General features: G+C 35.3%; 2 protein-coding genes across 24 annotated transcripts in view; one reads left to right on the top strand and one right to left on the bottom strand.

Annotated features, from left to right (window-relative positions):
• Positions 1–432: 432 nt before the first annotated feature.
• Positions 433–12,039, bottom strand: Ndufb3 (NADH:ubiquinone oxidoreductase subunit B3). 2 transcript variants are annotated; one of them, XM_013364584.4, is made up of 4 exons: positions 11,885–12,032; positions 6,481–6,550; positions 5,727–5,874; positions 433–723 (listed from the first exon to the last, which is right to left on the bottom strand). In XM_013364584.4, exons 3-4 carry the CDS (start codon positions 5,870–5,872, stop codon positions 567–569), a joined length of 303 nt encoding a protein of 100 aa, XP_013220038.2. In that variant the 5' UTR covers positions 5,873–5,874; positions 6,481–6,550; positions 11,885–12,032; the 3' UTR covers positions 433–566. The 2 variants fall into 2 exon arrangements, with proteins under 2 accessions (XP_013220038.2, XP_005338955.2); XM_005338898.4 differs by lacking the exon at positions 6,481–6,550 and having other exon boundaries at positions 11,885–12,039.
• Positions 12,040–12,231: 192 nt separating this feature from the next.
• The window catches only part of Hycc2 (hyccin PI4KA lipid kinase complex subunit 2), a 76,450-nt gene continuing 61,917 nt past the window's right edge, over positions 12,232–26,764 (top strand). For 8 of the 22 annotated variants that reach the window (XM_013364594.4, XM_078017827.1, XM_078017826.1 and 5 more), the window contains exon 1: positions 12,284–12,491. The gene's annotated coding sequence lies outside the window, so the exon portion shown is untranslated. Of the gene's footprint in view, positions 12,492–13,122; positions 13,158–16,631; positions 16,656–26,764 lie in introns of those variants that run through there. The other 14 variants (XM_040294681.2, XM_021735650.3, XM_078017829.1 and 11 more) reach the window with 9 other exon arrangements.

The raw sequence follows: 26,764 nt of genomic DNA, 5'->3' as shown, positions 1-26,764 counted from the left end.
GTTTTAAATCTTAACTTTAATTAGAGATTGAACTAGTTAAAATGAAAAAGGTCAATTATGTGAGGAAGAATGTCTATTGTTAGATTAAAATAGCTAACCTTTTCACAAGTGAACAATAAAGACTAAGACTAGACTAGAAAATACCATAATAAAGAAAGTGAACATCATGCATGGTTATGTCAACCAGAAGTGGGCAGCAAGTATTTTATAGTATAATCTAGGTCTCTCCAAACAACTTGCAGAGCATGATATAGCACCATTTCAAAAACTGTTGGAACATATCCATTTGTTCAGCCAAATATTTGCTGGCTGCCTGCTATATGCAGAATGCATTGCTATTGGTACCTAGTGTCCCATGTATTCCAAATGAATTCTGATATGCCCCTAGACATTTTCATTTTATTTTTTAAAGAATTACAAAACAGACTGGTATATGTTTTTCTTACTTTATTAATCCTTACTAATATTCTTTAAGGGGCAAACACATGGACAAGTATGATATAGTGAAGAAATCTTATTTTTATAAGAGAATAAAGGAGTTACTAAGATATTTCCAGATACTATCTTCAGTGATGATTGTTATCTTTTTTCTGGGACTCCAGATAATATTCGGCCCCTACGGCTACCACAAAAGCAGCAAATCCCCATTTAAATCCTTTTAATAATACACCAACAAAGGAAACATTGTGTGCAAAGCCACCCATGTATCTCCAAGCTTCATTCCTAGAAGAAAAAAGATGAAAAAAAATATAATCACACACAATTCATAAATACTAAGTAAAATAAATTTAATTTTAATTTTTCTAATATACTTAAATGTGACATTATTTGAGAAAATCTATGTGGATCACAATAGTAATCTTTTTGTGGCATAGGATAGTTAAGAATATATGACCAAGTTTTACTTATAAAATATATTTTAAAAAGCCACTTGATGATTTATTTTATAGTCATACTATTCATGCTTCAAATGCATGACTCACTTTGGTTATCCATCACAGACTAGCTGGGTGGCTATACACATACTACTCATTCCAACATCATAGAAAGATCAACTTAAGACAATTAGACATTAATTCAGAAGGAGCACAGCTTTTCCCTGTCACAGAAGCTTGAACTTCAGAAGACTGATTTCCTGCTCAGGTAAATCATTTTTCTGAGTATACTGAATAAAGAAGTGAACTGAAGTCAGAGAACTGTAGGGGAAAAAAAACACCTCCTTCCACAGATATTATGTCAGTGAAAAATACCACGTTGTGAAGAGCAAAAACCATTTATCTCTAAAACTCTGACTGGTATGGTTTAGATATGAGGTATTCCCCAAAAGTGAATGTGTGAGACAATGCAAGAATATTCAGAGAAGAAATGATTAGAGAGGTGTAACTTAATCACTAGATTAATCATCTAATATGGATTAACTGGATGGTAACTGTAGGCAGGTAGGGTGTGGCTGGAAGAAGCAGGTCACTGGGGCAATGACTTTGGGATTTATGTTTTGTATCTGGTGAATGGAACTATCTTTCAGCTTCCTGGTTGCCATATCTTGAGCTGCTTTCCTCTGCTATGCCCCTCCACCAAGATGTTCTGCCTTACCAGAGGCCCAGAGTTATGGTGTCAGCTGACCATGACCTGAACTTCTGCCACTGTGAGCCAAAATAAACTTTTCCTCCTTTAAATTCTTGTTAGGTCTTTTGGTCACAGTAACAGTAAGGATAACTAAAATACTGACTTAATAGAAAATATGGAAACTAATCAAATCAAATTTAAATATCCAAACCAAAGACGTTAGCAGAAAATGACAGAATAATATACCTCATGAACACAGATGCAAATATTCTTAACAAAATTTTAGAAAATTGAATCCAACAAGACACAAAAAGATACATCATGATGAAATAGAGTTCACCCCACATATGAAAGATTGGTTTTAAGATATATATAATAAATATATACACACATATATATATGAATACATACTATATATAATACACACACACACAAACACACACAATTTTTTTTTTTTTTTGACTCCAGGGATTGAACCCAGGGACAGTTAACCACTGAGCAACATCCTTAGCCTGTTTTATTTTTCATTTTGAGACAGGGTCTTGCTAAGTTGCTCAGGGCCTTGCTAAATTGCTGAGTCTGGTTTTGTACTTGCAATCCTCCTGCCTCAGCCTCCCAAGCTATTGGGATTACAGGTGAGTCCCAGCAAAACAGTTTTGATATATGAAAATCAAAGTGATTCATCATATAAATGGAATTAAATAATTACACGAGCATTTCAATAGATACAGTAAAAAGTATTTGATGAAATTCAAGAATTAAAAAAAAACCAAAGGGCTAGGGTTGTGGCTCAGCAGTAGAGTGCTCACCTTGCACATGCGAGACCCTGGGTTTCAATCTCAGCACCACATAAAAATAAATAAGTGAAATACAGGTATCATTTTTTCCAACTACAACTAAAAAAAACAAAAACAAAAACAAAAAAAAAAACAAACCCAAAACCAAATAATAAAAGCTTGGCATGGTGGCTTGTACCTGTAGTTCCAGCTAATAAGGAGGCTGAGGCAAGAGGTTGGCCTGAGCCCACAAGTTTGGGGCCACCCTGGGAAGTACAGTAAGAACACGGTTTTTAAATAAAAGAAAAAGAAAGGAATAAAAATAAAAATCTGAGAAACTTTGGGATAGATGAGAAATTCTTCATTTTGGTAAATGGCATCTCTGAAAATCCTAAAACCCAGCAAACTTAGTGGTGACAGACTGCTTTCTCTCAGGAAAAAGGCAAAGATGTCTGCTTATATCACTTTAATTAATATCATACTAGTATAGTTAGCTAATGCAATTAAAAAAAATAAAAAGTTAAGAATACTGTCTTCACACATAAAATGATTATCTCTGAATAAAATTCTAAGGAATCTGTAAAAAAAATCACAACTAAAAAGTGACTTTAGCAAGGTAATGAAATACAAAGTCAGTATATAAAAATTAATTATGTTTTTATTTTCTAATAACAAACAATTGGAAATTGAGACTTAAAAAAATATATCATGTAAAATAGCATCAAAATGTGGTGCTGGGTGCCTGTAATTCCAGAGGCTTGGAAGGCTGAAGCAAGAGGATCGTAAGTTCAAAGCAAGCCTTAACAAACTTGCAAGATCCTGTCTCAAAATATAAAAAAAGGCCTGGAGATGTGGCTCAATGGTTAAGCGCCCCTGGGTTCAATCCCTGGTGCAATAATAATAATAATAATAATAATAATAATAATAATAATAATAATAATAATAATTCAGGGTAACCTTAACAAAACATGCAAGACCTGTGTATGAAGCAACAAAATACGGCTAAGAAAATTAAGGAAGATCCAAATTGCTCATGGACTGGAAGATTCAATATTATAAAGATATTATCTTCAATTTGATTTGAATTTGATTTAATATAAATATGAAATAGATTCATATTGTGAATCTATGTCAAAGAGATTCAATGTGATTCCAATTAAAATCCAAGAAGAGCAGGCATGGTGGCACATGTCTGTGATCCTAGCAGCTTAGGTGGCTGAGGAATGAGGACTTTATGTTCAAAGCCAGCCTCAGCAATTTAGAGAGGCCCTAAGCAACTTAGAGAGACCCTGTCTCAAAATAAAATAGAAAAAGGGCTAGGGATTGTCTTGTAGAAACTGATAATCTCATTCTAAAATTCACAGTTAATGCAAAATACCTGAAATAACTAAACCAATTTAAAAAATGTAGATCTTATAATACCTGATTTGACGACAGTGTAGTATGGGCATAAGTGCAGACATATTGATCAGGATAACACTAGAGTCCAGAAATAGGCCACATAAATACGGTAAATTGATTTTTGAAAACTTTGTCAATGTAATTCAACCTGGGAAATATGGTCTTTAATAAATGGTGCTGGAAGAACTGAATGCCCATATATAAAAATATCAACTTTCCTTCTTATCTCAAATGATACAAATATTAACTAAAAATGGATCATATACTTAAATTTAAGAAATTAATTAATTAATTAATAGAAAACTATAAAAGCTCCTAGAAGATGATTAGGAAAAAATCTTAGGATGCCAAAAGTACAACCCATAAAAGAAAAAAAGAAAGCTAAATTGGGAATTCATCAAAATTTAAAATTCTTTGAAATTTAAAACTTAAGAAAATGAAAAGACAAGTCATACTCTGAGTAGACATTTAACCACAGAAAATATGTGAATGGCAAATAAGCACAGGAAAAAGATCTGTGTGATCATCACTTTTTATAGAAATGAAAATTAAAACCACAAGAAGGTATTAGTACCATTTTCACTAGAATCACCAAAATTAAAAGACTAATAACAACAATATTGACAGAGATATTAAGCAACTGAAATTCTCATACACTGGTGGTGGGAATGAGAAATAATTCAGTCACTTTGGAAAATGGTTTGGCAGTCTTTTATAAAAATAACTGTGGACATAGCTTATTATCCAGAAATCCTAGTTAGGTATTTATCCAAGAGAAATCAAAATATGTGCTCATAAATGCTCACACTTGAATGATTATAGCAACTTTACTCATAACAGCCAAAAGTTCAGAATAAGCCAAATGACCATCAACTGATAATGGTACCAAAATGAGGTATTTCCACAGAATGGATATAAAATAAAAAGGCAATAAAAAAGATTAGATACAATCCACAACATGTGTAAATGTCAAAATGCATTATGTTAAGTGAAAGAGTCCAGGACAAAAGACTATATACTATGTGATATTAATTCTACAAAATTTGAAAAAGATCAAAACTATCCAGACAAAAGCACAACAAGGGTCACCAAGTCACAGGTAGGGTAACACTGACTGCAAAAGAGCATAAGAGCAAAAGGAAATTTTCTAAATTAACAGAAATATTCTATAGCACGATTTTGGTGGTGGTTACATAACAGCATTTTTGTCAAAACTAATGGAATTATATGATGAGTGAATTTTAAAATAGGTGAACTTTAGAGGAATGATATTTCAATAAAACTGGTTTTAAGCTAGGCAAGGTGGTGCATGCCTGTAATCCCAGCAACTCAGGTAGTGAAGGCAGGAGGATCATAAGTTTCAGGCCAGCCTGGGCAGATCTTGTCTCAAAAAAAGTAAGATGGGAAGGGGATGTAGTTTAGCGCTTGAGTGTTTACATAGCACGCATGACACCTTGAGTTTGATGAGGAGGATTGGGAGTGAGAGGTAGGCACAAAAAAATTTTAAAATTTTAATGTAAAAAGTCATATACTGAAAATGAAAACAAAACACTAACTTTTTTGGGGTGGGGGGTATTCTGGGAATTAAATTCAGGGCACTCTACCACTGAACCACATCCCCAGTCCTATTTTGTATTTTATTTAGAGACAGGGTCTCACTGAGTTGTTTAGAGCCTCATTTTTGCTGAGACTGGCTTTGACCAAGTGATCCTCCTGCCTAAGCCTCCCGAGCCACTGGGATTACAGGCATGCACCACCACGCCTGGCTAGACACTAAATTAAAAAAAAAAAAAAAAAAAAAGTATATATATTTTTAGTTGTAGATAGACAAAATACCTTTTTATTTTATTTTTATGTAGTTCTGAGGATCAAACCCAGTGCCTTCCACATGTGAGGCAAGCACTCTACTACTAAGCTACAACTCCAGCCCTAGACACTAACTTTTAAAGAGAAGTTCTAATTAAATTACTTAATTCATCTTACCGGCCCCATGGATCCCTGAGCCCTTTTGCAGCCAGCTTCTCCTGGACAGTTTGTAATGGTGTCCCTTCTATCTTCCAATGCCTATAATCTGGAAGTTCTAGTTTTCCATGACCATGTTCATGTCCATGTCCATGTCCAGGAGTCATGTCTACAGAAAATAAGTAACAGAGAAGTACACTTAAATGTTTTTAAGATAAATGCTTGAAAATTCTGGGTTAAGAAATTTTAGAAAATTATTTTATTACACTAACTAGTATGTGTTCACAGGAAATACGAATATGAAACAGAAAAATAATCAGTAATTGTACCAGAGAAAACCATTTATTATTTGATTACTTTCTTCATTAGAAAAATAGCAAACATTTACTGAGTCCTGTGTGCCAGGTGCACTGTGTTTCACATATATTAACTTCATCACTTCTAAAATAACTCTCTGAATTTAACTTAAAAATATCCCCATTTTACAACTGAATGAGACTCCAAAAGGTTAAGTTATGTCCTTAAGAAATTACTCTCAGAAGCTAAGTAATATTCTGAAGATAACAAAAATAGTAAAAGGTACAACTGGGCTTTAACCCTTGCAGTATGGTTCTCAGAAGCTAAGTAATATCCTGAAGGTAACAAAAAACAGTAAAAGGTACAACTGGGCTTTAACCCTTGCAGTACTGTTCCTACTTTCTAAGTAATACTGTTTCCCTCTTTTGAGTCCTAATGCATAAACATGCATGATGAAAGCATAATACTGTTTTGTTACCTTTATTTAGATGATTCTTTTAGAATGTTGTCTTAATGATTTTGAATACGTATGATCACATGAACTTTTTCTGTAAAAAGTCAGATAATAAATATTTTACGCTTTTGGACAAAAGAGGTAAAATTGAGCAGATTATGTATGTCTATATATGACAAGAAAACAAATTTCCAAAACTTATTGATAAAATCCAAGATATAATAAATAGTAACTGAGTATAATTAAATTTTTTTTGTATAGGTCTACTAATGATAAAAAAGAAATTTCCATTTTGGAGTTCACCATCTTGCTTAGTTAGTGCTCAAAGTTAGCATTCCTTAGTATCAAAGTGATCTCAAAAAACTATTCTTTGCTCATGGGTCTTACAAAAATGAGGTAATGGGCTGAATGGGGTTCATAGGCTGAAGTTTACTAATTGAACTGAATAACAGAGACCTTAGGACCCATTTTTCTTTTGTCTTTTTTTTTTTTTTGTGGTACTAGGGGATTGAATCCAGGGCCTTGCAAATACTAGGCAAGAGTTCTACCACTGAGCTACAACCCCAACCCCTTAAGATCGTTTTTAGTCCATGTTTGCTTCTATAAATAAAATGCCTTTAGTGTTTATATGAATATTTCACTTTTACTAGTGTCATGATTAATTTTTGTGTGTGGGCATGAGTATGTGTGTGTTATTTGCTGTGGACTAAATCCCTGGCTTGCTGCATGCTAGGCAAGAACTCTTGACAGTGACCCATATCTCCAGCTCTACTAGTGTTATTTTTACAGCTAATATAAAAATAAACTTAATCTCAGTTCCCCTTTTCAATTGCTATGAATTCAAATTAAAGGGTATGAATAAATAACGCTATATTATAATTTGTATAAGGCTAGCAGTAGCAATTCTATAGTCACTCCAGAAATAAAATGAAACCAAATAATTATTACCATTGGCTGTACTTATAACTATGTACAGGCTCAATAATAAGACAGGATTTTTTTAAACTGTATTTTAGAAGACAGAAGTAATTGTTAGGTAGTGTACATTAAAGACACATTATGTGAAATTCTCATTCCATTAGACAATAATTCCAAGATGAGAAAAAACTGAACATAATAATTTTGACAAATTAACAAACACTTAATATTTATAAACATGTTAAATATCACAAAATATCATGTTGGTTATTTATATATTTAAAGAGAAAAAAATCAATACCCATCAAACAAGTTAAAACAACATGATGGGGCTGGGGATGTGGCTCAAGCGGTAGCACACTCGCCTGGCATGCGTGCGGCCCGGGGTTCGATCCTCAGCACCACATACATACAAACAAAGATGCTGTGTCCGCCAATAACTAAAAAATAAATATTAAAATTCTCTCTCTCTCTCTTTAAAAAAACAAACAAACAAACAAACAAAAAACATGACTTTGAAACACTTAATCTTATTAATTATTTGGTGGATTCAATAATATGAAGGAAAGAAAAATTATGGTTTTGGGTTTCAGAATGACTTTTAAGATTCAATACATTGGGCTGGGGATATAGCTCAGTTGGTTGAGTGCTTGCCTTGCATGCACAAGGCCCTGGGTTCAATCTCCAGCACCAAAAAAAAAAGAAAGATTCAATACATTATTACAAAAGAAAGACACTTAGAAACATTTATTTGGGATGGTAATGTCCTGGCTTCTTCATAACATGTTTTTTTTTTTTTTTTTTTAAAGAGAGTGAGAGAGCAGAGAGAGAGAGAGAGAGAGAGAGAGAGAGAGAGAGAGAGAATTTTTTTTTTTAATATTTATTTTTTAGTTCTCGGCGGACACAACATCTTTGTTGGTATGTGGTGCTGAGGATCGAACCCGGGTCGCAGGCATGCCAGGCGAGCGCGTTACCGCTTGAGCCACATCCCCAGCCCTTCATAACATGTTTTAAGAAATATTTTTTGAAATATTGTTTCACTTCAAAAATGTTTGTATAGATTTCAAGACAAGCCCTTATTTTAGCAACTGTCAATTTTAGAATACTGAGTATCCATGTATTTGGAAACAGTACAAAACAGGGTTAAATTTTGGTATGGGTATTGAATTCAACCTGGGATAAATACCAGGTTGCTCTACCACTGAGCTACATCCCCAATTCTTTTCTATTTTGAGACTGCATCTTGCTAAGTTGCTGAGATTGGCTTTGAACTCCCAATCCTCATGTTTCAGCCTCCCAAATTGCTGGGATTAGAGGTGTGCTCTATTGTGTCTGGCATGTTAAAATTTTGATGAAAGAGTTTGGTTTGGAAAATAAAAGTTGAAACATTCCCATAGTATGAAGGCTATTTCAAATCTATTATATTACTGCCTTAAAATATTAAGTAATTTAAAAGCAAAATCTTCAAAAAAAAAAAAAACCAAAGAAGTACATACATTCTTATTTCTCCTATATAAATTTCTTTTAATGAATTCAATGTGCTTTCTCTTATACCTAATTCCAGTATTTCAGAAAGATTTTATAGGAATTTCCTAAATATAAAGAATAAAAAGTTGAACAGTGTTTCTAGAAAATCTTTCATTTTTTTAAAAAAAATATTTTTATTTCAGAATAGGCACAACTGCTGGGCACTGTGGCACATGCCTACAGTAGTGCTATTCAAGAAATACAATGCAATCCACACATTGCATTGTATTTCTTCTTGGGAGGCTAAGTCAGGAGGACTACCAGTTCAAGGCCAGCTTCAGCAATTTACCAAAATTTTAAAAGGGCTAGGAATGTAGCTCAGTAACAGAATACCCCTGGGTTCAATCCCCATTACTACAACAAAGAAATAAACAAGGGCTGTGGCTGTGGCTCAGTGGTAGAGCACTTACCTAGCATGTATGAGGCACTGGATTCGATCCTCAGCACCATATAAAAATAAACAAATAAAATAAAGGCATTCTGTCCATCTACAACTACAAAAAAAATTTTAAAAAAGAAAGAAACACAACAAAAAGGCAGAAGAGTCATAACTCAAACAACAATATCCTGATCATTTGAAGGAAGAGTCTGGAATTCTCTTACTTTGCACCATTGATAGCTATAAAAGCACCAGGCAAATCACTTAATCTTTCAGAATTTCAGTTTCTACATTCAATGGACATAAAACCAACCTTGTAAGATTATGAGAATTGGGGAAAACAGACTGCAATGTGCCTTCTGGGTATGAATATGACCAAGAACAATCATTCTGAAACATTTGAATACCTTTAGAAAAGCTGAACATTTGAATACCTTTAGGCCAGCAATTCCACTCCTAGGTATATATACTCTAGATCTGCACTGTCCTATTTGGTAGCCACTAACATTTGAAATATGGCTAGTGCAACTGAGAAACTGAACAAGTGTTTAAATTTATGAAATTTGGCATATGAACTGAGATTTTTGTAAACATAAAAGTACACAAATTTAGAAAAGTGTGAAAATATAAAATATTTCAATAACTTAATATTGGTTACATTTGGAAATAATATTTCTAATAATTGAGTTAGATAAAATATACTATTAAAGTTAATTTTGTTTCTTTTTACTTTTAATAAGGTTTTAAAAATTACATGTGTGGATTGCATTGTATTTCTTCAAGCAATGTTTTATAAAAATTTGGGGACTTTTTTTTTGGTGCTGGGTATTGAACCTCATGCATGCTAAGAAGTTCTTCCACTGAGCCACACCCCAGTTCCTGTTAGATAAGAATCTTTACAGTCACATAACTGTTTTTTGCTAGCTCTAAACTATAAGTAATTCCAATCTAGTGACAATAGAAAGGATTATGGAATATTATACAACAAAGAGCTACATGCAAAAGTATGAGCAAACTTCACAAATATAATAATGAACAAGGGGATGAATCAGAAAAAGACACATACATATTGATCCCATTTGTATAAGTTGAAAAGCCTAATTCACTTTTTAGGAATGCATCTTAGACAGAATTAAAGTAAAACAAGTGATTTCTTGCCAAGAGTCAGGATAGTGCTCACCTCTTGGTGGAGGAGAGATAATCACAAAGGCTAATACAAAAAGTGTCTAAGGAAGTGTTTTAGTTTCTTTCTTTTCTTTTTTTCTTTGTTTTTTGGTGGTGGGCATTGAACCCAGGGACATTTAACCATTGAGCCACTGCCCTGGCACTTTTTATTTTTTATTTTGAGGCAGGATCTCACTTAGTTGCTTTGGGCCTTGATAAATTGTTGAGGCTCACTTTGAACTTGTGATTCTCCTGCCTCAGCCTTCTAAGCCACTGTGCCCTGCCAAGGCAGTGTTTTCAACCAATTTTTAATTATAGTACCTCTAAGGAGTTGAGATGTATTTTGTATCTGTTTATGAACTGTGGCCCTATTTAAGGGACATAAACGGTTGTGTTCTCCTCATTTCTCATTCCATTTTCACTTCAAGGACAGAACACCTCTGTTGAGAATGCATATTCTAAATTATTAGCAGTGCTAATCTGAGAGATGGTTATACAAGTATTTGCTTGATTACAACTCTTCAAAATTTACTTTTGTTTTATATAGTCCTATTATGTGAAAATAAAAAGCAAAATTTTCTCGAAAAGGTGAGTTATAAACTGTGCTGAGACTCAAAAAGGAATGATTATTACACTTTCAGAGCTGCTCAAATAAGAACAGCAAGGAAAGCAGCTCAAAAAAGAACATGTGATTATGAAAAATGTAAAAAGCTATTTATGTCTTAAGTGAACCTTAATTTTGGTGGAGATCAACCTATAATAAAAGGGTGGCTCCCGCACAGGGAAAACAAGGGCATATTTTCTTAAGAAGGAAGCAAGAGGGTAATGCTACTCCCTCTACATGCAATTTTATAGTTTACCAAAGACTTTCAAGTATATATTCCCAATTCTCCCCATTTAAAAAACCGCAATTATCATACTAATGAGAAAATAAAACCAAAAGGATTCTTATCACGTTATTGTCCAGTCCGTGTTCCTAAACACATGCAATGGCTGAGATTTTTTATATCCTGCTCCCCCCTCCACACTATAACACTGTACCATAAACTTTTGTACCAGAAAAAGCTTACTTAAAAATATACAAGCTGATGAGGCATACATTGCAATTATTTTACATATTTTCGATTTGGGGGCTGTCCTTTTGCCTTTATTCAATCCAAATGTAAACCAAATGTCCACGGGCCGAGAAGGGGGTTGCACCGGGCAAGGGCAGGACAAAGTACCTGGATTTAACAACCAATATAATTCTCACAGCATCCTTCTGCAACCACCTGTCCCTCCTTCAGTTCTAATTTTCGCTTATTCCTTGGCCTCCTTCCCCTTTGAACTGCCTCCTCTCGTCATCCTTCTCTACTTAGTTTCTCCCAGTCTGCATTTCCTCAGAATAGAGTCTAGCTCTCAATCCTAATATAGAGGTCTCCCACGAACTCCCTAATTTACCTTACAGCAATTTGACCTCTCAGGACACTCAATAGTCAACCGTCCAGCCGGAGCCAACCGGAAACGGAAGTTGTCAAGTACAGTTCCTTACAGTAGGAAAACGGAGGAGAAGTTTAACGTTCCGGTCCTGGTTCAATGATTTCTGGACCAAATAGGGATAATACGAGGGATATGGGAAGTCAATATTTTGTACACATACGTGCATTCTAAGTATAATTGAGCTAAGAGACATTTCAGAGGAAATAAGGGCGGAAAAGGGATATTTTCCTTGTTTGAAGAGGGACTCCTTAAGCACTGCACAGAGGGTAGGGCGGAAGATTGCCCCAGCCAATAAGTGAAGCTGTTGTTGGGAGCGTGGACTCACCCAATGAGAAGGCTGGTTGTTGTGCTGCAGTTGGCAGGCTGCTGCGGGAGGCGGTGGCGATAGGAAGCTGGAGGCAGAGCGGTGACTGGTAGGCGGCGGTGCTGTCTTTGGGGGACGGAAAGTGCTAAATGAGGAGGGCTTTTCTTCTTCTCCGGCTGCGGACCCTATAGAGGGGAAGCTGACGAGGGTGGTCTGGGAAGGCGGTAGCCAGACTGTTGGTGGTTCCGGAACCTCGTAAACCAGGTAGCCGCTTAGGAGGGTCGTGAGGAGATGGCAGCTGAGGCGGGCGGGGGCTGCGTCCTGTGGGGCTGCATGGGGGCCTGCTTAGAGCATGGGGGTTGTGGTGGCGTGGTCTGAGAGAGAGAAGAGAGGCTGGAGTAAGACACTGGTAGTGAGAGCTGAAGGAATTCCTTGCACGAAGCCCCAGGCGAGAAAAGGACGCGACGTTGCAGACACCTGAGAGAAATCCTAGGGATTTCTTCTTATGGCCATTTGCTGAGGGTAGTGAAGGGGTGCGGAGAAGAAAGCTGTTTACTGGCGGTCAGATCCTGTAGATTCTATTGCTGTGCATTATGTAATCCTTGGCTTGTTATTTATTGTAACAACGAGGTTGACCCTCTTGGAAGAGGAGGTCTTGCAAACCTTTTGATAGTTAGAACACTTTTCATTGGCTTCAGTGCTTTTTTTAGCCAGGCAGGCTCTGTAGGCGAAGGGTGATAGCATGAAGGTTAGAGTAGTCACGAAGAGCTTATCCCAAATCTGGACTGGAGAGATACGGCGCAAGTTTGAGATGATTGTTCAGATTCATGTTTTATAGTTCATGAATTTGTTTTGAGGGTCAAGGATGGTAACAAGTACGTTTTTTAATCTTCAGGAAAGTGCAGAGCTTCAAAAAGTCTATAGTAGGAGGTAAGTACAAATTGGAAGATGACTAGAAAATTAATTGGTAGAATCGCCCCTCCCCACAGATATTGTGGATGTTAGAGATTGTGAAAATAGGGTGGAAGTCTGAATGGGGAGGAAGGGTGTCAATTTTTAAGTAGTTTGCTTTGTAAGTCTGAGACTAGTTATGAGTTATTTCTTAGGTTTAAAAAATATGCTCTTTGAATCTCTTGGAAGTATATAAAACGTACTTACAAATAAAATTAATCATAAATTATCCTGTTTTTCAAAAGTCTTGTGGTGAAACTCTTGGTTCAATTCTCAATACTGGAAAAATAAAGAATCTTTATAATTTTAGGTTTACACAATGAAATGTAGGATTAAAATAGAAATTCTAGGCAGTATGTATATAAAGACTTGATTTTGTAGCTCAGTGAAAAGTGATTTTAAAAGACGGGAAAACAATTTTTAATAAAGCTTTAAATATTGCTAAAATGTAAGCTGTTTGAAGTGTTGCCTTTAGAAGATAAGAACAAATTCAGTATTAGCAATTATATCATTTTACTGAACATGTTTTAGTACTGCATGTCAGGAAAACTTTCTAAGATGTGGGTTTTTTTTTTCTGTTAATGTTAATTTATGTTAGTGTATACAGACCTAAATCAAAATTTCATTTGTTTTGCTCAAAATAATATTTGTGAAAGAGAAGTGGAGTGGATCCTTAGAGTTTGTTTTGAAGTGTTGAGAGTACTGAGATTATTTGTCAATGGTTTAATTAAGTTTTAAAAACGATTCTTGATGTTTCAGTCTTTTTTGTTTTTGAGTAATGCTATCTCAGTTACAAAGAAAACAACTTTCTAGGTGAAATTTTGTAGTGATTTGAGTATCTGTGAACAAATTTGCCTTTATTCAGAGGTTTTTTCAGGGGGGGGGGAGAGAGAGAGAGAGAGAGAGAGAGAGAGAGAGTGAGAGAGTGTGTGTGTGTGTGTGTGTGTGTGTGTGTGTTATGTAACCAGCCTACTCGCTGTCTTGAAGAACTAATAGCTGATTTTGAATGGCCAGTAGGTGTCATCTTAGAATGCCATAAATTGAACATTGGGAAGGAGATTACCAAGCAGTTTAAGAAACACTTGCCCAATGTTTAATGCCATAACTTCAACACCAAGAAGAAAATTACCAAGTACTTTAAGAACCATTAATTCAGTTAGCGTGTAATTGGATAATTATTTATAAATCATGAATGTTCTCTTTCTTCTGAAATATTTCAAAAGTACGATTGGAGCTATTTATAAGGAATTTGAGCTAGCTACTGTTTGTGGTGCTGGGGATTGCCCAGGGCTTTTTGCATGCTAGGTAAACATTGCCAACTGACCTGTCTCTCAAACAGTGTCTGCAAAGAAGTATAATTGTTTGCTTTAAAATGGATTTTGACTTTTTTAACCCAGCCCTTAAGGTATCATATAATGGGGGTTTAAGATTAGTTGACTATTTTTAGTAGACAGTTTTGATATCTTACTTAGTTTATTCTAAAATGATTAAGGTTTTCAGTCCACTGAACTTATATACTAGAGAAAACAGTGCTACATGATGTAAAATTAAAATGATGAAATATGGGCAGAATTCTTTGAACAAGTTATCAGCAGTTTTCTATTGTTCTTTTAATGCCTGAACGAACAGCAGAATTTTTGTGTTTCATTGTCTGTGATGGCTGTGGTGCCTTCTATTTCTTCTTCTTAAGCTATATCCCCAGCCCTTTTTATTTTTTATTTTGAGACAGGACTCGCTTAGTGGTTCCCACTTTTTGATCCTCTGCCTCAGCCTCCCAAGTAGCTAGAATTACCTGCGTGCGCCACCTCACCAGTTGTCTGTGGCTTCTTAAGGTCCCAAATTGCTTCCTTTTACATTTTTATCTGGTAGACTACATGCTTTTCTCAGAATAATGAATACCAATGTCTAAGATGTAATGTAGTGGATTCAGGAGGAAGCTGACATAGAAATCTCTGAAGGTGGTGTATACCTGTTGTAAATAGCCTCCCTAGCCTTCTGCTGAGCTCTTGTCACTTTGTAGTTCTATTTCTTATGCTTTGCTTTTGACACAATGTTTAAAAAAAGGACTGCCTAATTTGAGAATTATCCAATTGGGTACAGATAGATAGAAAGGTCTCTCAAAATAAAATAGGAGTTTATAAAAAGGCATACACACAGTTATTATATACACTTCAAAATTTTAGTCATGGGGGAGTATGAAGGAAGTAGATGCATTTTGGGGAAAAAAATCTCTTAATGATTTGGTTTAGTTATGGCTGCCACTTTAAAAACCATTGATGTAATTCAAGGCTCTGGCACTTGTGGTATGAACCAGTAACAATAGTTACTTATCTATCACTAAATTTTTAGCTCAACAAATTGTCACCATTTAACAACATAGCTAGGGTAACTTTTCTAGCCAGTGTCTGAAATTGCTAGAAATGAAAATTATGCTGAATGTTTCAGTTTGCCAAAGTGATCTAATTCTAGAATTAAAAATGGAAAATAAAGATTGAAAGTTTTTTTGATTAAAAGTCTTTTTAATACTGCAATGATATGACAAATATACATTAATATTTGCATAAACAGTCATTCACTAATATGTATTAAAACTTGGAATTGCAAATATGTTGACCTTGGTATGGTTCTAATTTATAAATTTATAGCTCCTCTTTATGAATTCTGAGCTTTTTGTTTCGGGATCTGGCTGCCATATAGATAAGTATGAGAAAAAAGTAAATAAGAAGAATGAAATTTAGGGGAAATTTTATTTTAAGGTGTGTGACTTTGGTTAATTATAGAGTTATGCTTTCTGTGTTTGAGATACAACTGCCAAAATATTGGTCATAAAATGTGGCAGGTGGCACTAATTTACTAAGTGGTAAACATGGGTTACAGAATACTCATTTTGTCTATACCTCAAAAAATGTTAGTCAGATTTATTACCTTTGTTATTATGGATAATTGAATCTTTTTTTTTTTTTTTTGGTTGTACTGGGGATTGAAATGAGGGCCTTGTACATGCAAGGCAAGCACTCTACCAACTGAGCTATGTCCCCAGCCCCAGATAATTGGCTCTTTTTAAAATTATTGCATATTAATTATATAGAATATTGGGTTTCATTGTGTCATATTTGTATATGTGTATAACATTTTTATCATTTCTGTCTCCCCATTACCCGCCCTTACACTCCCCTCCCCTATCCCCTTCTACTTAGTAATAGTCCCCCTTGTACATCCAAATCATCCCCGACCCCTAGATTTCACATATGAAAGCAGGCAGTACTTGTCTTGAGTATGGCTTATTTTGCTTGAAAATAACATGATGATATGTAGTGCCATCCATTTTCCTGCAAATGACATAATTTTGTTTCCTTAAGGCTGAATAATACTCCATTGTGTATATATGCCACATTTTCTTTATCCATTCATCTGTTGATATGCACCTAGGCTGACTTCATAACTGGGCTATTGAGAATTGTGCCTCCATAAATATAGGTATGTATGTATCTATAGTGTGATACTTGACTAATAATGTTTGATATAGGCTAATATAGCTACTGAGATTTGTCAATTAATTTACATAAATTTCTTTCCTCATATTTTATAAAAACAGGTGAGGGAAGGAGTTGGATCCTGAATAGGAAATTAAACTTATACTTTCACATACTCTTTTATTTTAAAGCTTTCTAATCTGTGTATTCCTTTGTAGTTCTTTTGAAATGAAAACAATAGTGGAGTTGGAAGAATACACTGTGGACCATTCTATTTTTCTAAAGAGACTGTAGGATTCAAATAGAAAACACAAAGTACTTATAAAATCTAAAATTTTTAACAATTTGAAATATTTTACAGTATTTACTGTTTTATTGTTTGTGGAAAAAAACTAGGAAAAATTAATTAAAAAATTAGAATTAAATGTTCCATTATCAAATCTCTCATTGTATACCTGTCACTCTGTGATCTTATTTATTCACTTAGTATCTAAAACTGATGATTCTTAGGGCTGATAATTCTCAAATATCTGTCTGTTTTCTCTATCTATGTCTCTAATCTAGACTTTTTCTTTCCTGTTCTATAATTTAAATACCTGCCAGATGAAGATGATCTGCAGGGCCCTCAAATATGCTATGACTTAAAATGATTCTATTTTCCCTTTTATCGTTTTTCTAATGGGCTGAAACTAGAACCTGATGTTATCTTTAATACTTTGTTTATGTACCTCTCATCTGAGCAATACTGGATTTTGTTGCCTCTACCTTCTACTTTTACTTTTTAAATTGATACATAATAATTGTACCTATTTATGGGGTATGATGCGATGTTTCAATACATGTGTACATTGTGAAAGATGCAAATCAAGGTAAAATCCTCAAACAACATTGTTTTGTGGTGAGAACATTCAAAACCTTTTTTTTTTTTGGAAACACATTATTGTTATATATAGTCGCTTTATGTGCAATAAAACATGAGAACTTATATTTCCTGTATAATCATAAATTAGTACCCATTGAGTAACTTTTTCGCATTCTTCCCTCCTGCTCCCCTCAGCCACTGGTAACTACTGTTCTTTTCACTGTGTCTATGAGATCATTTTTTTTTTTTTGATTCTACATACAAGTGAAATCATGCGTTGTCATTCTGTGACTGGCTTCTTTCACTTAACATAATGTCTTCCAGGTTTATCCATGTTGTCACAAATGACAGGATTTCATCCTTTTTTTATAACTCAATAATATTCCTTTGTGTTTATATACCACATTTTCTTTCTTTATTCATCAGTTTACGAACACTTGGGTTGACTCCATTTCCTTGGCTGTTGTGAATAGTGCTGCAATAAAGAGAGTGCAAATGTCTCTTCAATATACTGATTTCCTTTCTTTTGGATATATCCCAGTAATGGAATTACTGAATTGCCAACTGATCTTTTATTAAAGACAGTGCAACTTTGTGTTTGTATTCTATAGTATCAGATTATATAATGTTTTATGCAAGTCTATAGTGTAGGTTACAGATCAGCTTATTTACAATTTTCTTTAACAGCCCTGGGGCTGGGTATGTAGCTCAGTGGTAAAATACTTGGCTAGGATGTGCAAGGCCCTGAGTTTAGTTTCCAACATCACAAAAAAAAAGAAAGTCAGCCCCAAAACTGACACAATTGCTATATGAATTTATGAAGAATTTTGCTGAGACTTATAAAAAAATTTAAAAACACAAGTATAGCTGGGTGTGGTGTGAGTACCTGTAATCCCAGTGGTTTGGGAGGCTGAGACAGGAGGATCACAGGTTTAAGGCCAGCCTCAGCAACTCAATGAGGCCCTGTCTCAAAATAAAAAACAAAAAGGTCTGGGGATGTAGCTCAGTGGTAAAACACCCCTGGGTTAAATCTCTAGTAAATCCCCTCCCCTCAAAGAAAAAAGTAAAATAAAATTTAAAAAAAAACTAAAAACACAAGTACAAAAAATATTAAATGGCAATTCAGGAAAGGCTTGTTCAAAATTTTTATGATGTAGAAAAGTCCAAAGAATAGGCTGTTAATTGATTGTGTTAGGCCCACCTGCATTAAGGAGGGCAAACTTAGTCTACAGATTTAATTATTAATCTCATCCAAAAATACCTCCTAGGAACACTCAAAATAATGTTTAACCAAACATTTGGGCATATGAGATTGGAAACATTTTTTATTCAGGGAGAGGCTCTCTGACCAAAGAAATATGAAATGAACTAGTGAGGAGCATAAGTGAGTATTTTGGGGCTTACAGTTTCAGAAGTCTCAGTCCATAGATGTTGATTTCATTCCTCAGGGCTGAGATCAAGCAGAACATCATGGCAAAAGGGTGTGGCAGAGGAAAGTCATACCTGGGGACAGTGCTCCAGGAAGGAGAGAGAGAGAAAGAGAGAGAGAGAGACTGACTGAGAGAGAGACTGACTCCCCTTGTTAGGGACAAAATATAAACCCAAAAGCACATCCCTGACCTACCTCCTTCAGCCACACCCTACCTGCTGTCAGTTACTTTTCAGGTAATCCCTGGCAGGGAATTATTTCACCAATTGGGTTAAGGCTCTCATAACCCAATTATATAATTTCTAAACCTTCTTGCATTGTCTGACACAGGAGCTTTTGGGGGACACCTCTTATCTAAACCATAACATTCCACCCCTGATGCCCAAAAGCTTATGCTCATTTCACAATGCAAGATACATTTTAGTCCAATTTTAAGAGTCTTCATAGTTTCTGTAGTTCCAGGATTTCTGAAGAACACAAGTCCAAAGTCTCTTCTGAGAGTTAAGGCAAATTCTTAGTTTTAGTCAGCTTTTCACCACTGTGACCAAAAGACCTGACAAGAACAGTGATCTTTTCATGTCTGCAACAATTATAGTTTGATAATGAAAATATCTGACATTTCTATTGGTGACCAAATCAAAGAAAGTACTGTTTTTTTGGTTGTTCTGCATACACTGATAATCTAATCAAATTATAAATATTAGAGATAAGAATGGTGTAATTTGTTCTTATTAAAAGTTTATGATTCTATTCATAGATTCCTTCCTGAGGAGTCTGTGTATACTACAATGAGAATTTATGAGGGGGAGGGGAAGGATATAGAATTGTCTTTTATGGAAAGGCTTTATAGAGCAAACAACCATTGAAGAAGAGCAGGGTAGTTAGACTAAAGGATAGTTGAAAATCATTCCAGAAAGGAGAGTAGCTTCAGAAAATGAATAGAGGTGTGAGACAGATTGATATATCGTGGAATTGTAGGTCAACATTGGTAAGGAAAAGTCTCAATTGAGGCAGGATATAATTTCTCTTACTGATGATAGGACTGCTTTGTTCATGTACCTGTTGAACAGTACTGGTTGAAAGGTCTTGTTGCCAGATTGTTAGATCTATTGTTGGATTATTAGATCTTTTTTTAAAGCATACTGAACAATAAGATGCACTACTTGGAGCTCTGCCTCTCTTTTCTTCATCACTTCTATTATATGTAGAGGTCATGCTACTATACAGAACTATGTGTAAACCAGGAACCAGCCACAATTGTTTTTTCTTCTTCCATTTGATCTAGGGAACTCTACAAGTCCACAGATTGAGAGTCTACATTTAGTAGAAGTAAGTGCCATGGTATCTGGGCCATTAAGCTTATTGGTACTTTTATGGCCTGCTCTAATTTCATAATATAACCATTGTAGTCAGAGTTAGCAGATTATATAATGGTAAGAACCAATCTTCTAATAATGACTTTAAAAATGTTTTTCAAAGGGTTTATTCTCATGTAAAATCTGCTGTAGTTATGAGCAGCTGTTCTTCATATGATGGGTCAGCATTGCATCTATATTTGTCTCAGCTTCTTGTTATAACACTGGTAAGGTAAGAACAGGCTGGAGAATTGCACACTAGCAATTAAATGTTTCTACAGATTTTTTTGGGGGGGGGGTGGAGTGCTAATTGGATTAAACCCAAGGCCTCATGCATGCCAGGCTATACCCTCAAACCCTTTTTAATTTTTTATTTTGAGAAGGGGTCTCTCTTAGTTGCCTGGACTGGCCTTGAACTTGTGACCCTTCTACTTCAGCCTACCAAGGAGCTGTGATTATAGGTTTGCACCATCACACCTAGCTATAGAAATGATTTCTGCTCTTGGCAAAATAAGTCACAAAATTACATTTGACTTAAAAATGATAGAGGAATATAGTCCTCTTATGTGCCCTGATGGAGGGAAAAAAACTAATATCTGACATGCAGTATTACTTTCACTTGATGAAACACTGCTAGCACATTTTGCCTTATGGCTTGGTGGGTTGGAGCACTCACTTTTTTGGTTAGGTTCATTACATGTTCATTACAGGATCAATTTCTATTAGGATCCAAAAGCCAGGCAAGGAGCTCTTTCTTAAAAGCATAATCATCTGCAGGAAAGGAGATAGTACTATTCTAAAGCAGTGGTTCTTAACTAGGGCCAATGTTTGGAAACATTTTGTCACAATTCAAGGGCAGTATTACATCTAGTGTGTAGAAGCCAGGATGCCACTAAACATCTTTTTATACATAGAACAGCTTCTCGCAATTGCAGGAGTGACCAAAATGCCAATAGTGCCACTTTTAGAAACTGCTTTATGTTGAGTTCTATGCCTAGTGGTCTGTGTTGTGATTTTTTTGTCAGAACCTACTGGTAGCTTCTTTATACAACTACTTTATCATTTACCATAGACGTGTTGAACACCACTGAGTTTGCTGGAACTTAAAGCCCAAATGGGTAGAGTAGTTTGAACTGTCACCTTGACTTGTTGCTGTCTTTTGTCCTGTAGCTCTTATGGATTATTCAGGAAATGGGACATGCTAAAATATGGATTGTATTTCCAGAATTTAAAGAGGCCTATCAAACACTGTGCTTTCAAGTGGTGGTCGCTGGATGAGCTTTGGCAACTTTTCGAAGAGAGTGTTTTGGCATAGTCCAAACTATTGGACCTCTAAAGACTTCATTAAGTTGGCAGTGTTCTAAATTTCATGCTATTCTTCTACCCTGTAACATGCATGTAATTTTTACTAAGGTGTCTTCTGCCCAGGTGAAATAAGTATGGTGTTCTCAGTGTAATGAACAAGTATGATATTCTGTGGGTTAGTGAGTTGTTCAAAGTTCTTGTAGTCTAGCTTGACAGAAACTTTGCTTGACTTTGCTTTACCACTTACTAGCTTGACAGAGACTTTGTCATTTACTAGGTGAAATGCCCATTTCTTCATCTATAAAATGGGGAGAGTAATAGTACCTATTATATAGGATTGCTGTAAATAGATGAATTATATAAAATACTTAGAATACTGCTGACATATATTAAATGTTATAAAATGTTAGCTAATAAAATAAGACCTGTAATAATTCATAATCTTTTTTTTTTTTTTTGGTACCGGGGATTGAACTAAAGGGCATATGACCACTGAGCCACATCCCCAGCCCTATTTTGTATTTTATTTAGAGACAGGGTCTCACTGAGTTGCTTAGTACCTTGCCATTGCTGAGGCTGGCTTTGATTTGCTATTCTCCCATCTCAGCTTCTTGAGCTGCTAGGATTACAGGTGTGTGTCACCGTGCCCTGTATAATTCATAATCTTTAAAAAAAAATTTTAATTTATAATCTTTAAGGAGAAATTGTACGTTGAGTATGTTTATAACCTTAGAATAGGGAGGGAGATTATTAAAAACAAAAAGCATAAAACGATTTAAAAGGATTAACAGTTAACTGTTTTCTTCCCCCCCCCTTTTTTTGCCCTGAGTACTGGGGTTTGAACCCCTGAGCCACATGCCCAGCCCTATTTTGTAGGGTCTTACTGAGTTGCTTAGCGCTGAGGTTGTCTTTGGACTTGTGATCCTCCTGCCTCAGCCTCCTGAGTTGCTGGGATTGTAGGCGAGGGCCACCATGCCTGGCTTGATTAACTATTTTCTTAATTGTAACTCTAATTAAAGATAAGCTCCTTTGTTTACATTCAATTCTATTTAAAACTAGACATACTAGATTAAAACTTTCCTAATACTATTTAAGAGGTAATAATGGTCAGGATAAGAAGAAAGGAAGAACTATATTGGTACTTAATCTCCCTCTATCAATTAAGTCTACTCCTTTTTTTTTAAGATATAGTTTTGTAGTATAGTTAAAAAGGCTACTATGCATAAATACCCAAAAGGATTGAGAACAGAGTATTGAAGAAATACCTGTATATCCAGTATTTAAAACTTGGAAGTAACTCAAATATTCATCAACAGATAAAACTTGGAAGTAACTCAAATATTCATCAACAGATAAATTGATAAGCAAAATGTAGTATTCACTGTACATATGATGGAATGCTATTTAGCCTTAAACAGGAAGGAAATTCTGCAATATGAATTCAACATAAATGAACCTTGAGGGCATTATACTAAGTGACATAAATTGGTCACAAAAATACAAGTACTATATAATTTCATTTGTGTAAGGAACCTAGAGAAGTTTAAATTGTGGAGACAAACAGTGGAATGGTGATTACCGAGGACTGAATGGAAGGGGAATTCGGAAGTTACTGTTTAATGGGTATGGAGTTGTTTCACTTTTACAGCATGAAACTTATGGAGATGGATGTGGTAATGATTGCACAATATTATGATTGCTTTAGTATCACTGTAAACTTAAGACTGGTTATGACAGTAAATTTTTTTTATTTTTATTTTTTGTAATTGTAGATGGACAGACTGCTTTTATTTTATTTATTTATTTTTATGATACTAAGCATCGAACCCAGTTCCCCACTCATGCTAGGCAAATGTTCTGCCACTGAGCTACATACCCAGCCCATAATCGTGAATTTTGTTATGTTTATTGTACTACAATGAATAAATTGGGGGAAAACATCCATCAACACAAATATTTTTGCCTCCCGAAAGAGCTTGTTTTGAACTGTGTCAGTTAACTAGGTAAAGAAGGGGAATAGATCATTACCAAATCCATGCACTACCTTCCTTGACTTTAATTCTTTGTATATGAAAAATTTATTTCTTAATGTGGCAAGCAGGGATCTGACATGAATGCCTTTCCCCTCATCACTAAATGAAAATAAATTGTCTTTAAGACATGCTCATTCTTTAGCACACAGAATATGTTCTCTAAATATTATTTCTCACTGAAAGGAACCAGGGTTTCTTGGAGAAATTCTAGGTCTAGGGTAGGAATTATTCATGATGAGCCTGGAACTTCTTGTCCTATTAAGATGGGAAGCTGTCTTAATTTAGTAGGTTTATGACAAAGGGCTTAGGTGGGTCAAGGGTCCCAAGGGCCATACTTCCAGGTTTCATGATTTGCAAGAATGACTCTCAGGACTCAAGTCATTATATTCATGGTAATAATTTATTTCTGTGAAATGATACAAAGTAAAATCAGTCAAGCAACAAGCATGTAGTACAAAATATGGAGGAAACCAGGTGAAGGCTTATAAAAGTCTCAATGGAGTTGCAGAAGTGAGATTAATCCCTCCAATATGACTTGTGTGCAGAGCCTTTATTAGCTCTAGGGCCATCTCAGGTTTTTTTTTACGAGCATATATATGGCCTTCTAGATTTCTGGGAATTTGTGGGAGTGTTTCAAAGCTCCCTATGGACATCCCATTCTCCATCTTTTCTTAATCATTTTGGTTGGCTTGTTTTTGGCCCATTTGGTTTTCATTGCTTCAGGCAGCCATAATGTTTAATATCTGTCCCTGTTTTCCATAAATGCCCCTAAGGAAAGGCTGTTGGCACTGGCTGAACTCCAAATCATGTCAAGTAAAGATTAACTTGCATGTTGGGTATTCCAGGGAACCAGGGAACTGCCAGACAAGTTAGGTGATCATAATTCTCTGGAAATGGATCTTTGAAGGCACTTTAACCCCATCTGTCCCCTTCAGTGGCTGTCACTTGTGACTTTCACTGTGATGTGATGTTTTCAAAAATCCTCTGCAGCTAGAAAGGTGAATGGTAATAGGGCAAATTAAAACTTACTAAAGCTCCCAGTTCTCAAGATTCCACTACTTTTCTTGAATAAACATGTGTTTCACAGTTTGCTTTAAGCCATTTGTTAATTTCCAAAGTTCTGAAAAAGTTCATTTTGAGCATTTAAAAAAATATCTATTTTTTAGTTGTCATTGGACACGAAATATTTATTTTATTTATTTTTATGTGGTGCTGAGGATTGAACCCAGCCCCTCGCACTTGCTAGGTGAGCACTCTACTACTGAGCCATAATCCCAGCCCTCATTTTGACCATTTGTAGTGCTTCATTGCTTTTATAAATGAGAGGATTTTTGGAGGTCATTACTTCGCTAGTTTTAAAACCAGCCACCCCTGATACCTCTTGAGTAAATGGTAATCTTTTCTTTCTTCTCCATACATCTAATGACTGCCTACTTTGTGTAGACAACTGAAAGAGGGATTGTGGATATAGTGATGATAGTGATGAATAAGGCACCCTTTCATATGGAGTGTGTGTGTGTGTGTGTGTGTGTGTGTGTGTGTGTGTGTGAGAGAGAGAGAGAGAGAGAGAGAGAGAGAGAGAGAGAGAGAGAGAGATCGAGAGCACTAGTTGGGGAAAATAGACAATAAACAAGTACTGGGATCGAATTGCCGGCCATGCTTATCCCTAGTCCACTAAACAGTAAACAAATAATAGTAAATGTCATTGAGAGCAGTAAACAGTGAGACAGGTAATGTTTTAGATTGAACCTTTCCCTATAGTCCTTTGACTATCCCAAACCTGAATAAAGTGAACAGCTGGACAGCAGAGGTAAAGGAAACATACAGCCTTAGGCAAAATGAATTTGACATATTCAAGAGAAAGTAAGAAAGCCAATGTGACTGAAGCAGGCAAACATTCAAAAAGGGAAAGGACAGTTGACATCACTAAAACTATATAATTTAAAAACATTAATATTTAGGACCTAGATTAACATCTAGGACCAGATTTTTGGTAATCATTGCTTCCATTATTTTGTTCTTTAGTAGATTGACTTCTTCCTGTGTGGGACATGCAGGGAAAGGATGATGGGCTGATTTATAATGTTGGTGCAATCCTGTATTATTTAGGGACTCAGTTAATTAAATGTTTTGAAAATTGTCTATTAATGGTCAAGTGGGGTTTTTTTTTAGTTATAGATGGACACAATACCTTTATTAATTTATTTTTTATGTGGTGCTGGGGATTGAACCCAGTGCCTCACACCTTCTAGGCAAGCACACTACTACTAAGTCCCAGCTCCCGCCGTAGCCCCAAAGGTCAGTTTTAATGTCCTTTTAGAATAGGCTCATGTATTATTTTTGAACCCCTCCCCCCTTTTTTTCCTTCCGTTCTGGGTATTGAACCCAGAGCTTTGTGCATATTAGGCAGGCACTGTTAACATTGAGCTATACACTGAGGATTGAGCCCCCTAAAAAATGTATTAGCCTTTATTTCATAACTCCCAAATTTAGTGTGACTTATGACAGCCATTTTATTTGCTCATAGTTATTATTGTTTGAAGAATTGCTTTTAATAACAAAGACCTGGGCTGGGGTTGTGGCTCAGTGGTAGAGTGCTTGCCTAACATGTGTGAGGCACTGGGTTCAATTCTCAGCACTGTATACAAATAAATGAATAAAGGTCCATCACTATTTGAAAAAATATTTTAAAAATAACAAAGGCAGAATGATTATAAACAACATTTATTATTCAAGAAAATCAAAGGTTGTCTGTTAGACATGAAATTATGTATAATCATCATGGTATTGTGATTTTTTGGAAAAGATTTATCATAACCCTTTCATAGTTTATGTTCCACTAAGAAACTTGTGACTCTATTCTAATTTCAGTATAGCAATGAAAAGCACTGTTAAATAATCTGCATTATGATAAGGTAGAATAGATGCTTAATTAAAAAATTAGTATGTTTAATATGATTTTGTAATTTCCATGAAAATATGGTCAGTTATTTCATTTGCTGACTGATTTATGTCCATGATCTAATTTGCAGTCAATCATGTTGCTTATGTAATGAACAGGATTTCCCTATTTTACCTGTACCTTGTAACTTGAGGCATATATTTTTGGTGAAATACTTGTGGTTTCTA

Source organism: Ictidomys tridecemlineatus, chromosome 7, assembly GCF_052094955.1.
Source record: "Ictidomys tridecemlineatus isolate mIctTri1 chromosome 7, mIctTri1.hap1, whole genome shotgun sequence".
Lineage (NCBI taxonomy): Eukaryota > Metazoa > Chordata > Mammalia > Rodentia > Sciuridae > Ictidomys > Ictidomys tridecemlineatus.
Note: the sequence above shows the minus strand (reverse complement) of the source record. Positions and strands in the feature narration are given on the sequence as shown.

What these genes read in the sequence shown, in the direction of transcription:
- Ndufb3 (XM_005338898.4), bottom strand. Translation starts at nt 5,872, where the DNA reads ATGACTCCTGGACATGGACATGGACATGAACATGGTCATGGAAAACTA. An exon ending in CTCAGGGATCCATGGGGCCG is followed by an intron (nt 724 to 5,726) that starts GTAAGATGAATT and finishes TTTTTCTTCTAG; the next exon opens with GAATGAAGCTTGGAGATACA.